The 19109-nt window shown below is 38.8% G+C and overlaps 2 protein-coding genes across 2 annotated transcripts; both read left to right on the top strand.

The window, feature by feature from the left end:
- The first annotated feature begins 95 nt into the window (after nucleotides 1-95).
- Nucleotides 96-6214, top strand: LOC145907487 (targeting protein for Xklp2-like). The gene is made up of 15 exons (XM_082994892.1): nucleotides 96-302; nucleotides 537-993; nucleotides 1207-1360; nucleotides 1477-1508; nucleotides 1660-1850; nucleotides 1953-2068; nucleotides 2125-2296; nucleotides 2431-2566; nucleotides 2638-2842; nucleotides 3132-3236; nucleotides 3379-3435; nucleotides 3620-3784; nucleotides 4452-4598; nucleotides 4816-4930; nucleotides 5303-6214. Exons 1-15 carry the CDS (start codon nucleotides 206-208, stop codon nucleotides 5575-5577), a joined length of 2424 nt encoding a protein of 807 aa, XP_082851018.1. The 5' UTR covers nucleotides 96-205; the 3' UTR covers nucleotides 5578-6214.
- Nucleotides 6215-9334: 3120 nt separating this feature from the next.
- LOC145907438 (fibrinogen-like protein A) lies at nucleotides 9335-18177 on the top strand. The gene is made up of 13 exons (XM_082994848.1): nucleotides 9335-9436; nucleotides 9786-9907; nucleotides 11442-11469; nucleotides 11613-11675; nucleotides 12171-12236; nucleotides 12295-12348; nucleotides 12407-12460; nucleotides 13311-13364; nucleotides 13634-13746; nucleotides 14016-14112; nucleotides 15635-15734; nucleotides 17260-17397; nucleotides 17665-18177. Exons 1-13 carry the CDS (start codon nucleotides 9385-9387, stop codon nucleotides 17843-17845), a joined length of 1122 nt encoding a protein of 373 aa, XP_082850974.1. The 5' UTR covers nucleotides 9335-9384; the 3' UTR covers nucleotides 17846-18177.
- Nucleotides 18178-19109: the final 932 nt, after the last annotated feature.

Below are 19109 nucleotides of genomic sequence, written 5' to 3'. Positions count from 1 at the left end.
AACAAGCAAAAGCTGGTTTGTGTTTAAATGAGGTGGCAAGAAAGCAGTTATTCGATAATTGTGTAGCTTGGCAGTTTATTTTAGGTCACCTTTAATCAATGGTAATTGTTTTAAAACATCGAAGATTTGGTTTTTGTTTGTTTATCGATCAACTGTGTTGTTTCTTTTACCAGATTTTATCTTGTTTTATCAACAGCCAGCAAACATGTCTGAAGCACAGCTTTGGGAATTTGATGCTCCGAGATGTGTTGATTTCCAAAACAGGGAACATGAACAGGAAGATGATGCTGAAGATTATTTTAGTAAGTCAACTTTGATTTGTACATTTTGCTAAATATTAAAAAAATAATTTTAAATATCATGCTTTGAGCTTAGATGTCTTCCATTCTCCATTGCAAAGTAAAAACACGTATTTTACTTTCCAAACTTTTAAACTAGTGCTAAGATTGTATTTACATATGGAAAAAATAGACGATACGTTTTCCAACTGATATTTCTCTATCATGTTGAAGTCAATGTCATTTTTGCACTTGTAGATTACCACACAGAAGAAGATGACTTCACATCAGTGAGAGAAATACCTGAGGACTTTGAAGCATCTGTAAAAATGGCATCTGGTTCAATTAACAGTTCCTCCAAACAGCCCATACTCAAATTTGATGAAACAAAACATGCACCTACAGCGGTAGGAGTTGTAAAACCAATGCAAAAATTGTTTGAAAAGTCTGAACTCCCATCAAGTCAAGAAGGAATCACAGTCACGAACAATGCTGACGAAATGAATGTGAGCGGCGTTGCAAGAATACGATACAGCACCACAGAAGATTCGACTGGAGAAGCTGATGTTTCCGAAAAAGAAAACAAGAAAGTGAAAGAGGAAATGTCGATCGGCTCCAAACCCAAAACACTTTCAAACATTATGACCCCAAGTCGTTTGGCTTCGTGGAATTCTGGCAAAGCAACGTTTGCAGGAAAGGAAAATGTTGAAAAAAAGTATAAAAATATTTTATATATGTTTAGTTTTTCAAGTCCCACTTCAAGTCTAAGCAACTAAAACTATGAAGCTCTTGTATGAGCATATGTTACAAGAAATAAATGTATCTTGGATATGAGAAGAAGTAAAAAAGATACCATTAACCTGAGTTAGAAATGTTTTAAATTTTTTTTTGAATAACAAAGCGTATATAAATATTACTTGTCTTTCAGACATAAAAATATTGCTCTGAAATCAGCCTCAGCAACAAAACAACCTCTTCGTAGAAGTTTAAGACAAAATCGGACTCCCAACACAAATAACCCAGAACCTGCATCAAAAAAAGCAAAATCAAATTCAGCAAAACCGATTCCTAAGCACCAAAGGGTACAAACATGTGTTTGCTTGCACACCGTTAATTGCATGTATTTATATTGAGTGCTTTCACTTTGAACAGAATTATTTTGCAAAGAGACAATGTTGTATATATTTTTTTCTGACAGGCCAACTCTGTGGATGTCACGAAGCTGCTTAAGTAAGAAAGTGTTTTTTTGACTGTTTTGAGTAAGAGTGTTCAAAATGTATGGATTCCCTTACAAAAGAAGAAACAAATATAAGTAGTGTACAAGAGCCCCAGACAGCCTGGTTGTTGTTGTTTACTTAGACGCTTTGGTTTCTGTTTTTAGGTTTCCTGCATCCGACAAAAGAACGACACATAAACGAGCACTTACAAGTGAAGAACGCGAACTGCAGAAGATTGTACAACTGCGAAAAGAGGCGGCACACACTAAGAAAGAAAATGAAAAGTTTCTAAAAAAATGTCAAAAACCCGCAAGTGCTGCACCAGCTGTTAAATCACATTGCACTAAACCAAAAGGTTCAAACCAAGTGTTCTTTATTTCCTACAGTTGTTGGGTGGCTTCCTTCTGAAAACTGAAAGGTTTACAAACAGCAATATTTTATTTTTGTTGATCCACAGAATTCCATTTTAAAACAGATGAAAGGATTGCAAGAAGCCACTCGATGGCGCTGAGGAGCGATGTTTCATCATCCAAGGACTTTACTTCTGATCTACGGAAACACAACCCTTCACCTGTAAGTTGGAGGTTTGTGACAATACTTAAAAGTGCTGACATCACCTTTTTTCTCAGTACAAACCGAAAGCAACCGTGCCTGAACCTTTCCACTTCAACCAGAACAAAAGAAAGAAACCAGAAGAAAATCCACCACCATCATTTGTTCCAATGGCAAAAGCTATCATTGATTTCCATAAAGCAACTCCAAAACGTTTCAAGAACACAAAGAAAACTGGTCTTTCCAACAGTTAGTTCTTTATCGTGTTTAAATAATATCAGTTGTTGGTTTCTTTGCAGCTTGTATTGAAGAATATAACTTTTAAAAAAATGTCTTTCCCTGATCCTAAACTGTATATATGTAACCTTTATATTTTGGTTCAGATGGTCCAATGAAAGCCACTGCCCTTCATATTACTGAGCCCAAAACACCAAAGTTTTCCTCAAAACCTAGAAACAAGCCGATATCAACAATGAGCGCGAAAGAAAAAGAGGACCTTGAAGTTGAAGAAATGAAGAAGTTGTTTTTTTATTGTTTATCGACCAGAACCATAGCAGACCATCTGTAATTTTCTTGTTTATTTTCCACAGATACAAGTTTAAGGCGAATCCAGTCAACAAGACTGCTTTGGACGGAAAGGAAAAACTGAAAGCAGTGGAACCAAAACCCACAACTGTTCCTGTCGGATTTAACCTCACCGAGCCACACAAAAATCATAAACCACATGAGAATGAAGTGAAGCCTGAAGTATTTAAAGCTCAGCCTGTTCCTTCCGCAATACTGGAAAAAGTTTGTGTAAGTTTTCAGAAAATTTTGTTTACCCTGGTCCAGGGTTCCTGGATTTAAATCATGTGAATGATTTTCCTGATCATAAATATTTTTTCACATGAAAAAGATTGTTAGTCTCAACTTTGTTAACTTTTAAAGTAATAGTGTTTGATGGTTTATATTCAGTTTGAACTGGGTTTACACAGAATGTATCTTCTTCAACTACTTTAAACCCATGACTTTCCTGTAAATGATTGTGTTTGTTTGTTGATTTTAATTACGATCGTAAATGTTATGTATGAACTGTTATATACAGGGTTTGAAGGAGAAACCTCAGTTGAAAGTTACCGTGCCAAAAAGTCCGGCATTTGCTTTGAAAGATCGAGCAAAGGTTCATGCTGAGAAGGCACACGAGGCAGAGGTATTAAAAACTTAAATCAAGTAATCCATTATTACATCCAGCACTTTTATTTTCTTCATGATAAAATTACATCAAGGCTTTAGTTGAATTTCTCATTTGAAAGATCCGCAAACACAAGAAACCAATGTTCAAAATTTTTCAGGTTTTAAGAAAAGAATCCCAAAATTCATCGTTGCTTGGTAGGAACCTGAGCAAGCATGTGAGTTCACTTTCTCAATGAAATCTTCGTTTTCGCTCTGATCAAAATACTGTTGTAATTTCTGTTAAAATGTACCTAGTTAATCATTGCCATGAATTCCATCGAAAACTCAATCTAATCGTTTACAGTTTCTAATGCCTCGTGGTTGTTGTTGGATGAAAATAAATTATGTGAATCGTAACAGATGGATGAGACACACTTGACTGTGGTGCATGGAATCCCAGTGAAACCTCACATAGAGAAGAAGGGACCGACCAAAGCTCAACCCTTCTCATTTGACTCAATCGACAAACAGCGACTTCAGAAGAAGGAAGAAAAAATTAAGGAGCTTATTAACGACGAACAGAAGGTTACAAATACTTTTTATACGTGAATAGCTGACGGAAATCACAAAATATTATCAGAATCATAAAAATAAGTAAAGTGAATACAGTTGTATTCATGGGCGTATCCAGGGGGGGGGTCCGAGGGGTCCGGACCCCCCCCTTTTGTAAAATATTTTGGTCTTTTTTAATAACTAAACAAACGCCACTGTATATTTTTGTCAAAATCCGCGTGAAAACCAGAAATTTTCTTTGACGTTGACCTAAAAACCGCATCGTGTTGCATTCGCCATTGTTTCCAAACAGGGAGCATTGTTACCGAACACTTGGCATTGTTACCAAACATGTTGCATTGTTACGAAACAAGTGTCATTTTTCGTCAGTTCACGGACGAAACGTCGTTTTTTAGTGGCCACGTTGTAATGACAAGCGGTTTACTTGCGTGAAAGTCAATTAGTTTAGTTGGTAAACTTTCCATAGCGTTACACAATTGCGGAAGCCAGAAAGCCACCGTTTATGTGACGATTGGCGCGAACACCGGCGTTCGTATTTTGCGATTCTCGCCACAATAGTTTATACCTGAAAATCGGGGAATTCCCTAAAAAAATTTGGACCCCCCCCTTTAAAAATTCCTGGATACGCCCCTGGTTGTATTCCTCTGTATGCAGTACAGTTGTATTCCTCTGTATGCAGCCCATTGCGTTCAAAGCCCGTCCGATGCCAATCCCTGCCACACCAACTCTCCCACCAAAATCTGTGAAAGAAGCAACAAAAGCAAAACCTTTTAAACTTCAGATTGAGGAAAGAGTCGGTCATCGCGTGGAGGAATGGAACAGACAGGTGGGGGGTGGTTTATATTTAATGCTTGTGGTAGTGATAGACATATTTGTGATACAAAATCCAATGAAATGAGTTAGAACAGCCACTGAGTTAGAACAGCCGGCTCAAAAGATGGTTTGTGATGATAGATTTGTTGAATTATTTTATGAAATGTTGTTTCATGAACTTCCAATGCACATTTTTAATATTCCTGTCTTTTGGGTTAATTTTTGTGCAGGTGAAGGAAGACGTTAAGCACCTACGCGAGAAAACTCTCTTCAAAGCCAACAACGATTATGAAAAAGTCATAAAAGGGAAACCGTTTGCACCCAAGAGGGTTGGCAGAGTCGTTGGTGAGTAACTTGTAGTAGGTGTTTACATACAACCAATACTGAATGTATTGGTTTGATGTGGAATGGTTTTGCAAACTAAAAAAACCTCCCAACAATGTGACCCAGTCTAGTTCTAGCTCTTTTGTGACAAATAATGTGTTTAATATGCAAGAAATGAGTCATTAATAATCAGTGAGCTATTGCGTGTGCTACTTGGACCTATCAGGTCTCATCAGTGCAGTCGGTGACCGACAACTTGTCTTAAAACACAAAACCTACTGTAAAGTGGATCAGGTATTTTACTGCATTTACCCAAATACACTTCGACACGTATCTGGTTGAACACGGACAGGAAAACCAAGCATTGACAGAAAACATTTGATTGTTAAATAGAACCACTCGAGGTCACTCTCCACTCTTCTGAGCGTGCCAAGCAGCGAGAGATCATCGCTCATCAGCGTGAAGAGGAAGCCAGGAGGAAAGAGGCTCTCCTGGAGGAACGGAGGCAGGTTCAGGAGGAAGAGGAGGAAAAACAAATCGCTCAACTTCGTAAACAACTCGTCCACAAAGCGCACGGCATCCACAAGTACAGACCTGTCCCAGAACCCCAGGGTAAGGAGTTGACGACACCTTGCTCACCAAATTTCTCCGATCGGTTTAAGAAATAATCTGCATGTTTATGGGTTGTATATACACTACTTCTTCTGCTATTCATTGGTTGGTTTCAGGCTGTCGTCCACTCTCAGTCAAGACCTTAACATTGTTGTAAATCTGTCGTGACATGTACATGTAGTCGTTGATATTACAGTTCTGGTTAACTTTATGGTATGCATACTGTATGTGTTTACAGGCAACAATAAAATACTTTTAACAGCAATAAAACAAGTCGTTTTGGACATCAGTGAATAGAAATGTTCACAACAGGTTATTGTGCTGGAACCTGTATGAGACAAACAGCAAAATTAAACAGAAATGATATAAAAAAGAACAAAATGTCACATTATAAGATTAAATGTAGCAGTTTAATTCTGGAGCTAAACAAAAATTTAACTCGACCACAAAACATGAAAAAACTCACTAAAAGTCTGATGAAATGGTGACAATACAGATGTCCATGTGAGTATTGTGGATGTCAACTGATGGAACTTAGTTTACATGAAAACATTTTGTTGCCACTTTTACAAACAACCTCATCCACATCAATTGTAAAAAGTTCAGGGTTCTCCAATTCTATTCTGTTCCAATTTGATGAAAGTTTTGAAAATAATTTGGATTCTTCTGTGAATTGGTTGAGATGCCAAGCAACACTCATGTGATAGGATGGGTTTGTGTAGTAAGGCTTGCAATGAAAATCCATGAAAGCTTTATTCACGATCTGAACGACTTTATTCAGTTGTTGAACTGCAGGTTGCGCTGAAATCTGGAATTGTTTGGAAACAATCTGATACCAAATCAAGACAAGAAATGCTGTGAAAAAAGTTTCACCCTTACCTTAAACCCACAAAATGATCTTGTTTTTTCATCATTCACATAAATATTCAAATCATCAGATGATAATGTGATTGAAAATCTTCGAAACCGTTTTAAATTTTGTCTGAGACTTTCCACTAAAGGGTCTATGCAGTGGTGAGGTATGACATTAGTCCTTGAAATACTCACATGGAAATCATCCACAAGATGCCATGTCGATTCTATCAATTAATTCCCAAACATTTAAAACTGTACACAATAATTTAAGCAGATAATTTAATACCTTTTTCTCTGCTTTCGAGTGTTTTTTCAACGTTGAATTTAAATTCATCCAAACTTTTTTTAGGGTAAGGTATGTAAACATACGTTGCCCAATTCCCGCGCTCATGGGGGAACGACCGGATTCGACCTCGGTGTTCCTGGGGTTTCAACGACTTGGTGTCTCCAAACAATGAAGAAATAGCATGCTGTAAAGGCAAATTCACTTTGGTGCCAGCTCGGTCTACTTGCGTAAATTGCTCGTCGTTATCGCTAAAATCAGAATCACTGCCGTAAGCGTCACAAAGCGAAGCCAAGGCCGCCATTTTGACCAGAAATCAGTTTAAAACCGGCACTTTTCATCAAATATAAGGGAAAGCACCCGAAAAACCATTAAAGCGTGCAAACGTCAACATCGGTATGAAATGCAACAGGGGGCAAACTTTGTTTCCCCTTACAATTACTAAACAGCTTAAACTGTACTGACTGCAGTGAAAACGTCACTGTTCGTTGGCGAGTTACTTGAATGGCGCGTTTGTAATGCTGGAAAGTGACCACGTGGTGCCGCTGTGCGTACACTTCCATAAAACCCAGTGTTACGAACGGGCGAAACGGGATTTCCCCGTTTCATGCGTGGCTACTCAACATTAGTTTTCACGAAGACTTTGCAATATTATAACTCTAATATTTAGTTTGTTTATGCATAAAGGTTGTTACACACTAAGAGCATATTGTTGATTGGTAGATTTGGCAAAAGACCAAGAATTTCGATACTTTAGGACGTGTGTAGCATTGCCGAAGCACGTGGTGAACGAAACAAACATTTCGTTGATGTAAGATGTTTTGCTTGCTTTTTAACATACCTCTATACAATGCCTTGATAACTATTTTAGTTCAGAAAGAATAATATTTCCAACAAACATGTTTGAAATGCTATTTTAACCATTACAAGATGAACCGGGGAAATCCTGTTTCGCCCGTCCGTGAGGTGGTTTAAGTGTCTACCGTTACGAACAGTTTAACCATTTAATAACATTTCTATGTTACTTGAACCCATGTGCGTATATGTGCACATTTGCATCACATCATCGCATTCCTTTGTTCCACAAAGCGTGCTCACTGGTCTACTTGCGGGAAATAGCCACAGTAATCGTTGAAATTAATGTAGATTTGACTTCGTCTAGGTTCTAGTGATACTTTTAATGTTTGTGAAGTGTTATGAAGACTTAAAGGCCTGTCATGTGCCTCTTTCAATGTTTTGTAAGCCAGTTGACTACATTGGCGATTTGTCACGTTTGTTTGTATGTTTTAGACGCTAAGCTAACTCCACAGTGCCTTCAGAAACGTGGTACTGTGACCTTCAGAAATCTCGACCCTGCCCTGTATGACTGTATGCGCTAAACTGTGCCCTGTTTGTACTGACTACCCCAATGCTGCACTGTTGCTGATGTATTGTGTCTCGCCCATTTTACACTGCGTACTGATTCGTTGTTCTTTCACTGCACAATATATTCACTAAAAACCAAGAGACTGGGGTGCGGTTGCGAATTTCTGACTCATCGTACCTTACGTTGGTACCTACGAAGACCCGGTATAGGCAGACCGATAGCGTAGGCCTATGCATCACTTTATTTATGATGATAACACCCAGCATTCGGTTTACCATGGAGCGCAGTCTGTAGTTTGTTCAAACCTTCAAGCAAAAATTACACAGATTACCTTAAGCTTATAAAAACCATTCCAACAAACTAGAAAAACCCCAAGAAAACAACAAAACGAACGGGAAACCCACATGGAATCGACCTTAACGGAAACCCAATAGCAGTCGCTCTACTATGATAATTTTAAATGCACTCTGAAAACGAAATTAAGATCTTTTCAAATTAAATTTGTGGGCATTGGTAACGAATGACGCTCTATTTGGCTTCAGGCTGGTTGACAGCACGGGTGAATGTGTTTTTCTTTGCGAAAACGAAATGGAAACAATTTAGTATGTATTTTTTGTGTGTAATGGATGTTGCAATATTCTGGGAAGATGTAAGTGCATGGTTGGACGCCAAATTGATGGAAAGAATTCTACTGACCAACTTTTGATGTAGAAAACGTAAATACGAACCGAGTAAAACTGGTTAATTTGTTCTTATTGGAAGCAAGATTTTGTATTTCAAAATGTAAATTAGCTAAATTGCAAGAGTGTTTTGAAATATTCCATACAAAAGTTCAGTAAGTTTCGGCAGCAGAACGAAAAATCCACTGCCAACTAAAAATGGCAAAGAATTCAAACTAAAATGAAATGCGTTCAAATTTAACCGCGATTGTAGGGAACGATCTGAGTGATTTTGTTACGCTGATTTTTATCCCACATTCCTTGTAACACATGCAAAGTATGTTAGAAAATACATGAACAGAAACATGAACATTGACATGAAGACACGTTTTGCAAACTCGTCGTGAGTCCAAGGCAACTGCTGACCGAGTGCTGTTTACACTTTTCTGCCTGAACAACGCCTGGTTACAGATGCCTGCAGGCATAGGTTTGAACCCATGACAGAGTGGAAAACAAAGGTTATGAAATAACGTGGACAACAAAAGCGAAACCGACGCATTTCCTGCTCCTTAAGAAATGCCACCATAACTTCCTTGTGTTGTTGGCTGCACTCCACAAACTTTCGTGTTAGATCATCTTGCGCACACGTAGAGGTGGTTGTTTGTTGTTATTTTCTGGTCGATCAACATTTTCATCGAAAATGAATCGCGAAAGTTATGAAATGACGGCTCGCTCTGGTCCCCAGGAAAACAGTAAGTCGTACAAACTGGTTATATTATCTTTGTGTGGAGAAACTAATATCTTGTTGTCTGACGCGGTTTCCCAACCGGTGTGAATAAAGCAGAAAAGTCAAAACTATTTTTTAACAACTTTTGACGTCACAATTGACGCTTTGTACCAAAATGACATTTATTTGACAACGTGTATTATGACGTCATAACCTTTACATAATGAAACGCCAGTAAAAATGGGCTTACGTAAGAGTTGGAATATTACAATGACAAACTCAAGGAGAAAGATACTAGACCTAGTAACGTAAGGTTTTGTTGGAAGCTAAATTACCCGAACTAAAAGCACGTCTGTAAACTTAACAACAATCAGTTTACGAGGAACCTCAGCAAAGCGCGGAGAAAGAGAAGTTGTCACAATTACGTTCTGAGCTTAGAAGAATGAAGATTGTGCTGGTGGTACTGGGTCTGGTTATCGCAACAGCTCTCGCTCTGGTAAGTTTCATATGAGTAAGAAATTAGCGTAGCGTCAACATGCTATGGGTAAACAGAAGTTGGAGCGTAATAAATCAACCGTGTGCTTTGTGAAACGAGATATATTCAATCATGACCAATATGAAAGTTTCGTTTCTGGTTTGGGAGCTAACATAGATCTTGTACGCTTCCACTACTTATGGAATAAAACAATGTTTGAAACCAAGTGTTTCTGATTACCGTCAGTTGGTTTATTTTTTTATTTTGTGAAAAATTGATTTCTCGTACAGCATACGTCATCATCAGTTTCTGCAAATAAACTGCATTAAAACACTCGAAGCTACATGTACCAAAAATAAACAAACAAACGTTTTGTCGTTGCTTCTCAACTTGCCTTTGGTTGAATTCCAAAAATGTCGCCCAAGGAGGGGGGTCGTTTGTAAACGATTTGGGCCTGGCTCTTTAATTGCCCTTCTTTTTGTGTGAGCTTGAGAACCTGAGGAAATGCTGTACCCCAAGTTCTGTCTTTCGTTGTTGCGGCGCAAGCGGAATGCTTCACCGAGGACAATCAACTTGTCCTGCAAACGAACTGCAACGACCCTCCTGGTAGCTGCCCTTGTGGGCGGTTCGCATTGGGCGGTCACCATGGTAACTACATATCCATGGTTAATGAAACGACAACATTAACAACAATAGCAGGCAAACAATATAAACTGCTGCAACATGTAACTTGTGCGAGTTTCAGCATTGATGTTGCAACGTGCACAACATGTCATGAACAATACGTTGGCAAAACCAAAAATAAATTTTCAACAAGATGGACACAACACAGATTAGAATTTAATCAAAGGCAACTTGGGAAGCAACGACAAGGCGGCTCTGCGCCACCATTTTGCAAACGCTCACCCACCGGCAGGAACGCGTTTAAGCATTTCAAGTTGTTTTGTGGGTGGTATTTGTAGAACAGTCTATGGTTAAAGGACTGGATGTGTGCGAAGCCAAAATGGCTGAACCGCACCCAAGTTTCAATAAACATTTAAAAAATGATTCCCCCCGAATTCGTAAGCGGTTGCTGGCAGTTTTGTTTGGTGTTGTGTTTTTATGGATGGAGAACATCTTTCACCATTGTTTTAATGTTGTTCAATGACGTCGTGCATTCGTGCTGCGGGTCGTCATGGTTTTGATTCGCACTCTCTTATCTTTCTGTCTCCGGTGTCAGAGGGCCTTGCACTGCAGTGAAGTTAACAGTTGTGTAGATGCAGTGGTAGGGGACATTGTGATCACCATTTCAGTTTTATTTGTTTGCTTATTTTAGGTACATGTAGCTTCGAGTGTTTTAATGCAGTTTATTTGCAGAAACTGATGATGACGTATGTTGTAGGCGAAAATCAATTTTTCACAAATTAAAAAAATAAACCAACTGACGGAAATCAGAAACACTTGGTTTCAAACATTTTCTATCCGATAATTGCTGTCGTGTTTTAAGACTGTGCAACATCAGGGGCTAGATTCTGTCCATTTTAGAGATCACGGAATAAAACAAAATATTTTTCAGGGTTTGATTCAGATCTTCGTGACCAATGGTAGGAAAATATGAGAATTTATGAGATTGTGAAAGCTGACACTTAAATACACAGGAAGTTATAATTACTTTAAACAAAGAATTAAATATTACCGGTTTTGTAATAAAAATATTTCCCTTTTTCGTTAACGATTGCACTTTCAGGTCAACTTACGAACAAGTTGCAGGAAATTCAGACCCAACAGACTGACCTGGTGGATATTCAAAGTAAAATATCTTTCTATAGCGCCACCTTTTGGCCTTATCATCGCCACCTAGTGATTACTAGTACAGCTATCCAGTAACTGACTACATTAATGACCTTTGTGTATAGAGTATATCTTACAACTTAACTAATACCAGCAAAAAAAATACAACCGAACCATACTAAGAAAACCCGGTGAAGTTTTTTTACACTGGTGCAAAATTACATGTGAGTGCAGGAAACCGATAAAAACAAAGGGATAGAAGGGTTGCGTTGCGTGCATAAACAACACAGATAATCAAAGAAAACGTGAAGAAAAGTATCAATATGTGGTTTTCCTCCATACGATGTTGGGAAAAAATTATGTTGTATTTTTTGAGAAGGTCCGCACAGTAAATAACATCAGGCACTTTATTAATTTCGGTGAATAACACATAGACGCACTGACCTGGACTAGTCTAAAAAATAGCTTGTTTTGTTTCTTAAGAGTTATATCAGAAAAACATGCATGTTTCCAGGCCAACTTAAAAAAGACAAAAACCAAACGATCCAAGAAATGCTGACCGATTACATTGGAGTTCATGGTAAGGGTAATGTTAGTGACGTAAAACATGTCAACGTTAACGTAAGTTTTGTTCACAGAGTTGTCGAACATAGTGGAGCAACTGCAGAGTGAACAGAACCGCACATCTAACAGTTAAGTTCATGCACTTAATTTCAATGTCCACTCACACATCTAACATTATATTCACAGAGTTGTCGAACATAGTGGATCAACTGCAGAGTGAGCAGAACCGCACATCTAACAGTTAAGTTCATGCACTTAACATTCAATGTCCACTCACACATCGAACATTATATTCACAGAGTTGTCGAACAGAGTGGATCAACTGCAGAGTGAGCAGAACCGCACATCTAACAGTTAAGTTCATGCACTTAACACTCAATGTCCACTCACACATCTAACATTTTATTCACAGAGTTGTCGAACAGAGTGGATCAACTGCAGAGTGAGCAGAACCGCACATCTAACAGTTAAGTTCATGCACTTAACATTCAATGTCCACTCACACATCGAACATTATATTCACAGAGTTGTCGAACAGAGTGGATCAACTGCAGAGTGAGCAGAACCGCACATCTAACAGTTAAGTTCATGCACTTAACACTCAATGTCCACTCACACATCTAACATTTTATTCACAGAGTTGTCGAACAGAGTGGATCAACTGCAAAGTGAGCAGAACCGCACATCTACCAGTTAAGTTCATGCACTTAACATCCAAAGTCCACTCACACATCTAACATTTTATTCACAGAGTTGTCGAACAGAGTGGATCAACTGCAAAGTGAGCAGAACCGCACATCTAACAGTTAAGTTCATGCACTTAACATCCAAAGTCCACTCACACATCTAACATTTTATTCACAGAGTTGTCGAACAGAGTGGATCAACTGCAAAGTGAGCAGAACCGCACAACTAACAGTTAAGTTCATGCACTTAACACTCAATGTCCACTCACACATCTAACATTTTATTCACAGAGTTGTCGAACAGAGTGGATCAACTGCAAAGTGAGCAGAACCGCACATCTAACAGTTAAGTTCATGCACTTAACATCCAAAGTCCACTCACACATCTAACATTATATTCACAGAGTTGTCGAACAGAGTGGATCAACTGCAAGGTCAACTGAGTAACACTTCCAACAGTTGAGTTTTGTTTTATTTAAATATAAATCTCACATATGTGTCAAATTCTGAAAACCTTTGCCCGTTAGTCACGTCATTACTCGCAAAGGTATTGGCATACCCAACATATACGTCATCACGTGCGAATCAGAGAGGGTTCCATATCAGAGAGTATATTCTGGTCATAATCCAGGTCGTGCAAATATTGTGTGGTTTTCACCGCCTACTTGCTTGTAAATGAGTTTAACTCAATACTTCTACCAATCTGATGAGTTTTAACCGTCTGCAGATCTCTGGAATCTCATATATACTGTTTCACGGGATTCCTGTAAGACTTCAGATCTTAAAGGTCGCCAATATATCAGATCGGGAGAAGAAGTTTACTGTGAAGATGGCTGGCAGGTATTCATACTGTAGTAATTATCACTAACACAGGGGTGGGCAATCCCTGGCACCAGCGCTAAGTTGGTTAAGTGAGGTGAATATACACGCCAAGTAATTTCCGATTTCACACTACAATACTTAACCATACGCCCGGGATTGTGTTGTTTATAAAGGTCAGGAAATTACACATGAAAGTGAAAAGTCATATATTGACATGGAGGTCATCTAACTTTTTTGGACCAATTCACCGAAAATCAGTGTCAAGTGTTTTACTTGATAAATACCAGGTGTTCCAGCGTCGTTATGATGGATCTGTTAGTTTCGATAGAGATTGGGTGGATTACAAGAACGGGTTTGGGGATCTATCAACAGAATTTTGGATGGGTTTGTATTCCAATAAAGCAATCCTTAACCAAGTACAAATGTTGCAAAACTTTGAATAATGGTTTGTTTTAGTTTAAAATGTACCGCTGGCATAAAATATACGTGCTGTATTTTACGACGTTTCGTCTGCCATGCGGCGAGACTTCATCAGGTATTGATGCCGCAATTTCAAAGTAAACTACACTAAAACATTCAGGACCACAAAAAGAAAAAAGGACACGTTGACACCGCTTGTCAAATCACGTGACAGAGGCAAAACACGAAATACTGCGGGAGGCGCAACAGTTACAACAAATTGTTATAAACTGCAGGAAAGTAAACACATTGTTCTTTGTCGTTGACGCATCCACTGTTTTTGTGAATGTGAAGCGACTCAAGAATGCTAAAATAATCGCTCCTTTTGTTGGGCAATAGTCCGCACCACGTGAAAAACTCACTCGAGTTTGCAGTCGAGGTACGGAGCTTACGAGTGGAGCAACATGACAGCATGGTATCCTTTGATGTGGTGTCATTGTTCACCAATGTACCGGTATCCCTATCAATCACCACTGTTATGGCACGCTCAAAATATACTGGCAATAACCCGTAAGGATGAAACGCCCACTAGCGGAGCAGTTGTTATTCCCTTCAACCCTGGCCTTGACGAAACATTGCGAAGATTGATGTCGGATTAGGCATTAAAATCTATACTAAGCCCCATACAACGCTTGGCAATGTAATTTCACGACCCATTGCTACGGAAGCTTCCGAGCCAAAGGGAGTGGTCTGTTTAATACCATGCAAATATTGCGATGGTATTTACATCGGCGAAACTAAAAGGGCCTTTAAGACGCGACTGAAAGAGCATCGCCGTGATGTCGCATCGAAAGATGCCAGCAAGACTGCGTTGGCCAAGCATGCGGTGACACTGCGACACGAAGTTGCCTTCGATAAAGCCCAAGTTCTGGAAAAGGAGTTGGACCACACCAAGCGGCTCTTTCTTGAGTCGTTTCACATTCACAAAAACAGTGGATGAGTCAACGACAAACAACAATGTGTTTACTTTCCGGCAGTTTATAACAATTTGTTGTAACTGTTTCGCCTCCCGCAGTGTTTCGTGTTTTGCCTCTGTCACGTGATCTGACAAGCGGTGTCAACCTGTCCTTTTTTCTTTTTTGTGCCCCTGAATGTTTTAGTGTAGTTTACTTTGAAATTGCGGTATTAATACCTGATGAAGTCTCGCCGCATGGCAGACGAAACGTCGCAAAAATACAGCACGTATATTTCATGCCAGAAGTGCGGTACATTTTAAATTGCAATATGCCTGTGGCAGCAACAGGAGTTCCAGCTTTGTTTTAGATTGAATACATTTACTGAACACATTGTTATAACTTGTACACACCCAGTTTATATACAGGCCAACCAAGCAAAACGTTTCAAGTACGCTTCGTAACAATCCTAGAGTCACTATAACAGTATAAGTTAATTCAATTTAAATTCCAGTGTTTTCAACAATATTATTACAACCAACAAATTTTATCAGGTTTGGAGAAACTGCATCAAATCACCAGTGCGTCCACTAGATGTCGCCTTCGTGTTGACCTTCAGGATTTTTCCGGAGGTCAAGGATTTGCCGAGTATAGGTAAGACTATAACGTATTTAACGTTTTCAATTTAATGCCATTGTTTCAACGATAATTTACCTGATGCTGCCAGGTCGTCATAACTAACAAAATCTTAAAAGTCATTAGGGAAATACCCTCCTTATTACGTCAGATTCACAAAACTCGTGTTTTTTCAGTTTGAAGCAACACAGAATATTCTTGCTGTGTTTCAATGCATTTACTCGGTTCGGAAAAATTATGAAACAAAAAAGTTTAGATACCGCACACACATAGGGATGGTAATCAACTCGTAACGACCCCACATCACCGCTTTTGAGGTTTGCGCGATCGCTTGGTCGCGGATTTCCAGGACCGAGCTCAGTGGGGCTCGGATTGGGTCGAACGTCACCTTTTTGCGCAGTTCAAGCGAAAATGACCACGGCCAAACCGTTTGACAATTGGTTGCAGCAATCCAGTGAATATTAGTGCTGTGTCCCGCATCGATATATGGGATGAAAATGATTATTATATTCTCCATCTAACACCCATGCATAATCCAGTGTTTGAAATTTCGATTTTCTGCCCAACATGCTCGGCCCCCAATGTTTTGAATGAGGCAACAAAAATCCCGTAATCGCGACGTGTAAGACGCTGGCACAACTTGATTGTCAGTGTATAAGTTGTATAGTGTAAACACTCTGTGTTCTCTTTGCCCACCCCTGGGTTAGCTGCTGGTCGTTGCGTGGTTGATTGGATATTGTTGGGTCTCTATCCAAGAAAATGGGTGCATTGGCCTGCAGAGTTAATTCCTTAGGCCAGTGGTTCTTACCTGTGGGAAATTTTAGGGTTGTAGGTGGATAATCAGTCGGTAACGAAATACACAAAAGTAGTCGGAAAAGAAATATAATGATCTGTATTCACTGTGTGTTGAACACTTATTGGTAATTGGTAATGCCATGCGGCAGAAAAAGTTAAAAAAGTATAACAGATATAACGAAAATACAATAATCAAATTCTTAGTTAAAAAATGTAAATACCAGTGGGAAATAAGGATTCCGTTTACACTGGAAGTAGGAAATGAGATAAAAAAGGTTAAGAACCACTTAAAAAAGGTTAAGGAAAATCTGTTGCCCAGACGAGTTTATGCGGTCGTTGTTGCCCAAGTCCTTGTGGTAAAATCTTGAGTGCCAAGTACTGACCTTTGCCAAAACGTTGCATCTTGACTGGAAAGTTAGAATTATCCGCTTTGTTCTTCAGCTACAATAAAGCCTCCTTGTAATCCTCCAGTCGTTTGTGAACTTAAAGTTGAAAAATAACTGGGTTTCCTTCTCAAAACTTCGAATCCCACTCTGTGTTTATTGCTTAGTTGACAAATAATTATCCCACACAACACAACACAATGTATGACACATGTCGTTTATTACGTCATAAAGGGTTTTATGTTTAACAATCATTTCCATGAGCAACAAACCAATGTAAGCGGATTGATTTAAAACAACAAATTATCCGTTGTTATTTAAATTACTTTGCATTAAATTAAACATTATGACATTGTTGTTTTCAGTACTTTCAGCATTGGCGATGAAGGAAGTTCTTACACAATTACTATATCCGGATATTCGGGGAATGCAGGAGATTCCATGGCTGGGACGTACAGTCTAAACGGGATGAGATTTTCAACACGCAACAGAGACCGTGATACGTAAGTAATAATGATACAACGTGTCTGATTATATTTCTGTTTTACTAACGAAGTAAATCGGGTTGTGTTGAAAAAGATAAAATGCATTTCCTTAAATAGTTGATTTTCGTTGACAAAGTTAACCGTCTACCCTAAATCAACAATTGTAAAAATCAATTGCTCTGAAACAGGGGGTTGTGTTAAAGTTTTAGTTAAACACAAGTTTTAACTGAGTTTAAATAAGTTGTAACACAGAGTTGTTGACAACCGACTTAATTATAATTGCAGGTGGGGAGGTAATTGTGCTGTGGTTCAAGGTGGAGCTTGGTGGCATCGTAGTTGTTCATATGCCTTCCTCAATGGTCTGTGGTCGAGAACTTCTACTGGTGGCAACACTATGAGTTGGTATTATTGGAAAAACTCAATGGGCGGAATAATGAGTTCTAAGATGAAAGTGAAATGCGAATAATTGTTGGGGAGGTTTGAAGTGACGAAAATTAACATTGCGTCGTTAGTTACCATGGCAACGTTGTGTTGATTGACAATTATTGACAGACATTGTAAATATTTTCACCAGTTTTGATAAAGGCTTTAAATCGTAAATAACAGGAAAGCAATTATACCGAACCGAATTTATTTCACAAACAACACAGTTTTGTGTTAGTAGCGAAAACTTTGCCATTTTGCATGTTTGTTATTATCATGGTATTTCTAGAGCGTTACTTAAAACGTCTACACAAATAATAACACTGCCGTATATCTGACTCCTGATAAAAAGGCTGCTATCAAACCCAAAGTCAATCGATCAGTTTAATACATAATAAACAAGCGCACGAGGATTAACAATAACACGTTACAAACCACGCGTACAAAAAGTCTCTGTCCTATATGTCCTTTGTCCTCTGTCCCTTCGTATCTTTTTTACGCAAAAGACATGTGGCCTATATAGAAAATACATACCGGGTTATTTGAGTTCGGATTACCACGTGACTCATTTGAAAAGGCGGCTTGTTGCTGGAAGTGTCAACGAACGAATAGCACGTTCGCCGTAAATGAGGTAAACTTGGTTTACAGCGTGATTATTATCCGACGTTAATAAAAAAACGGTTGATGCCAGAAAAACACAACATAATAATTGCAATTATGACGTCGACACTACTTATTAGTGTCAATTAGATATTGACAACATATTCCGTTTTATCATTCCTTGTATATCATGTCGTTGTTGTAATATCGCATGCAACCGTTTCCATGCTTTATGTTGATAATCCATGTAAATATAAACATTGATCCATCAGATTTGACAGTTGATTTCTGATACGAGGATGTCAGTAAATTTGATTTAGTTCAGTTTGGCATTCTCTGATAAACCCCAAAAATGCAGTCACGCCAATTCACCGCTAATATTTACAGAAATGTGCGGATATCTCGGCGCCATTTCTCCGACTTATGGGAAAGGTTTTATGTGAGGGTAAATTGTGTTATAACAAGGTTTCTTGTCAACACCCAGGTCCTCATTGCAGCCCAAATGATGACGTAACGGCCGTGGGCCTTCGAGTGGCGTCTGTCACGTGTTTTATTTGTGTTGTTGTTTTTGTCTGTTCAGTTACCTGCCTACCTCTGCGCACACCTTGCTGCAACTCATTCTTACTTGTCACTGATGATGAACACAGTGGTGTTTGAAACGTTTGCTTCGGCATGAGTAGCATACTAGCTTTGGCTTTCCTTTACAA

This window comes from Ascidia mentula, chromosome 6, assembly GCF_947561715.1.
Source record: "Ascidia mentula chromosome 6, kaAscMent1.1, whole genome shotgun sequence".
In the NCBI taxonomy this organism is placed as follows: Eukaryota; Metazoa; Chordata; class Ascidiacea; order Phlebobranchia; family Ascidiidae; genus Ascidia; species Ascidia mentula.
This window is presented reverse-complemented; position numbering and strand designations above follow the sequence as displayed.

Excerpts from the sequence above, each read along its gene's own strand:
- LOC145907438 (XM_082994848.1), top strand. The coding sequence starts at position 9,385 with ATGAATCGCGAAAGTTATGAAATGACGGCTCGCTCTGGTCCCCAGGAA. Across the intron at positions 12,461-13,310 it reads GCAGAACCGCACATCTAACA|AGTTGTCGAACAGAGTGGAT; the intron begins GTTAAGTTCATG and ends TTATATTCACAG. Across the intron at positions 13,365-13,633 it reads ACTGAGTAACACTTCCAACA|ATCTCTGGAATCTCATATAT; the intron begins GTTGAGTTTTGT and ends AACCGTCTGCAG.
- LOC145907487 (XM_082994892.1), top strand. The coding sequence starts at position 206 with ATGTCTGAAGCACAGCTTTGGGAATTTGATGCTCCGAGATGTGTTGAT. Across the intron at positions 2,843-3,131 it reads CAATACTGGAAAAAGTTTGT|GGTTTGAAGGAGAAACCTCA; the intron begins GTAAGTTTTCAG and ends TGTTATATACAG. Across the intron at positions 4,599-4,815 it reads TGGAGGAATGGAACAGACAG|GTGAAGGAAGACGTTAAGCA; the intron begins GTGGGGGGTGGT and ends ATTTTTGTGCAG.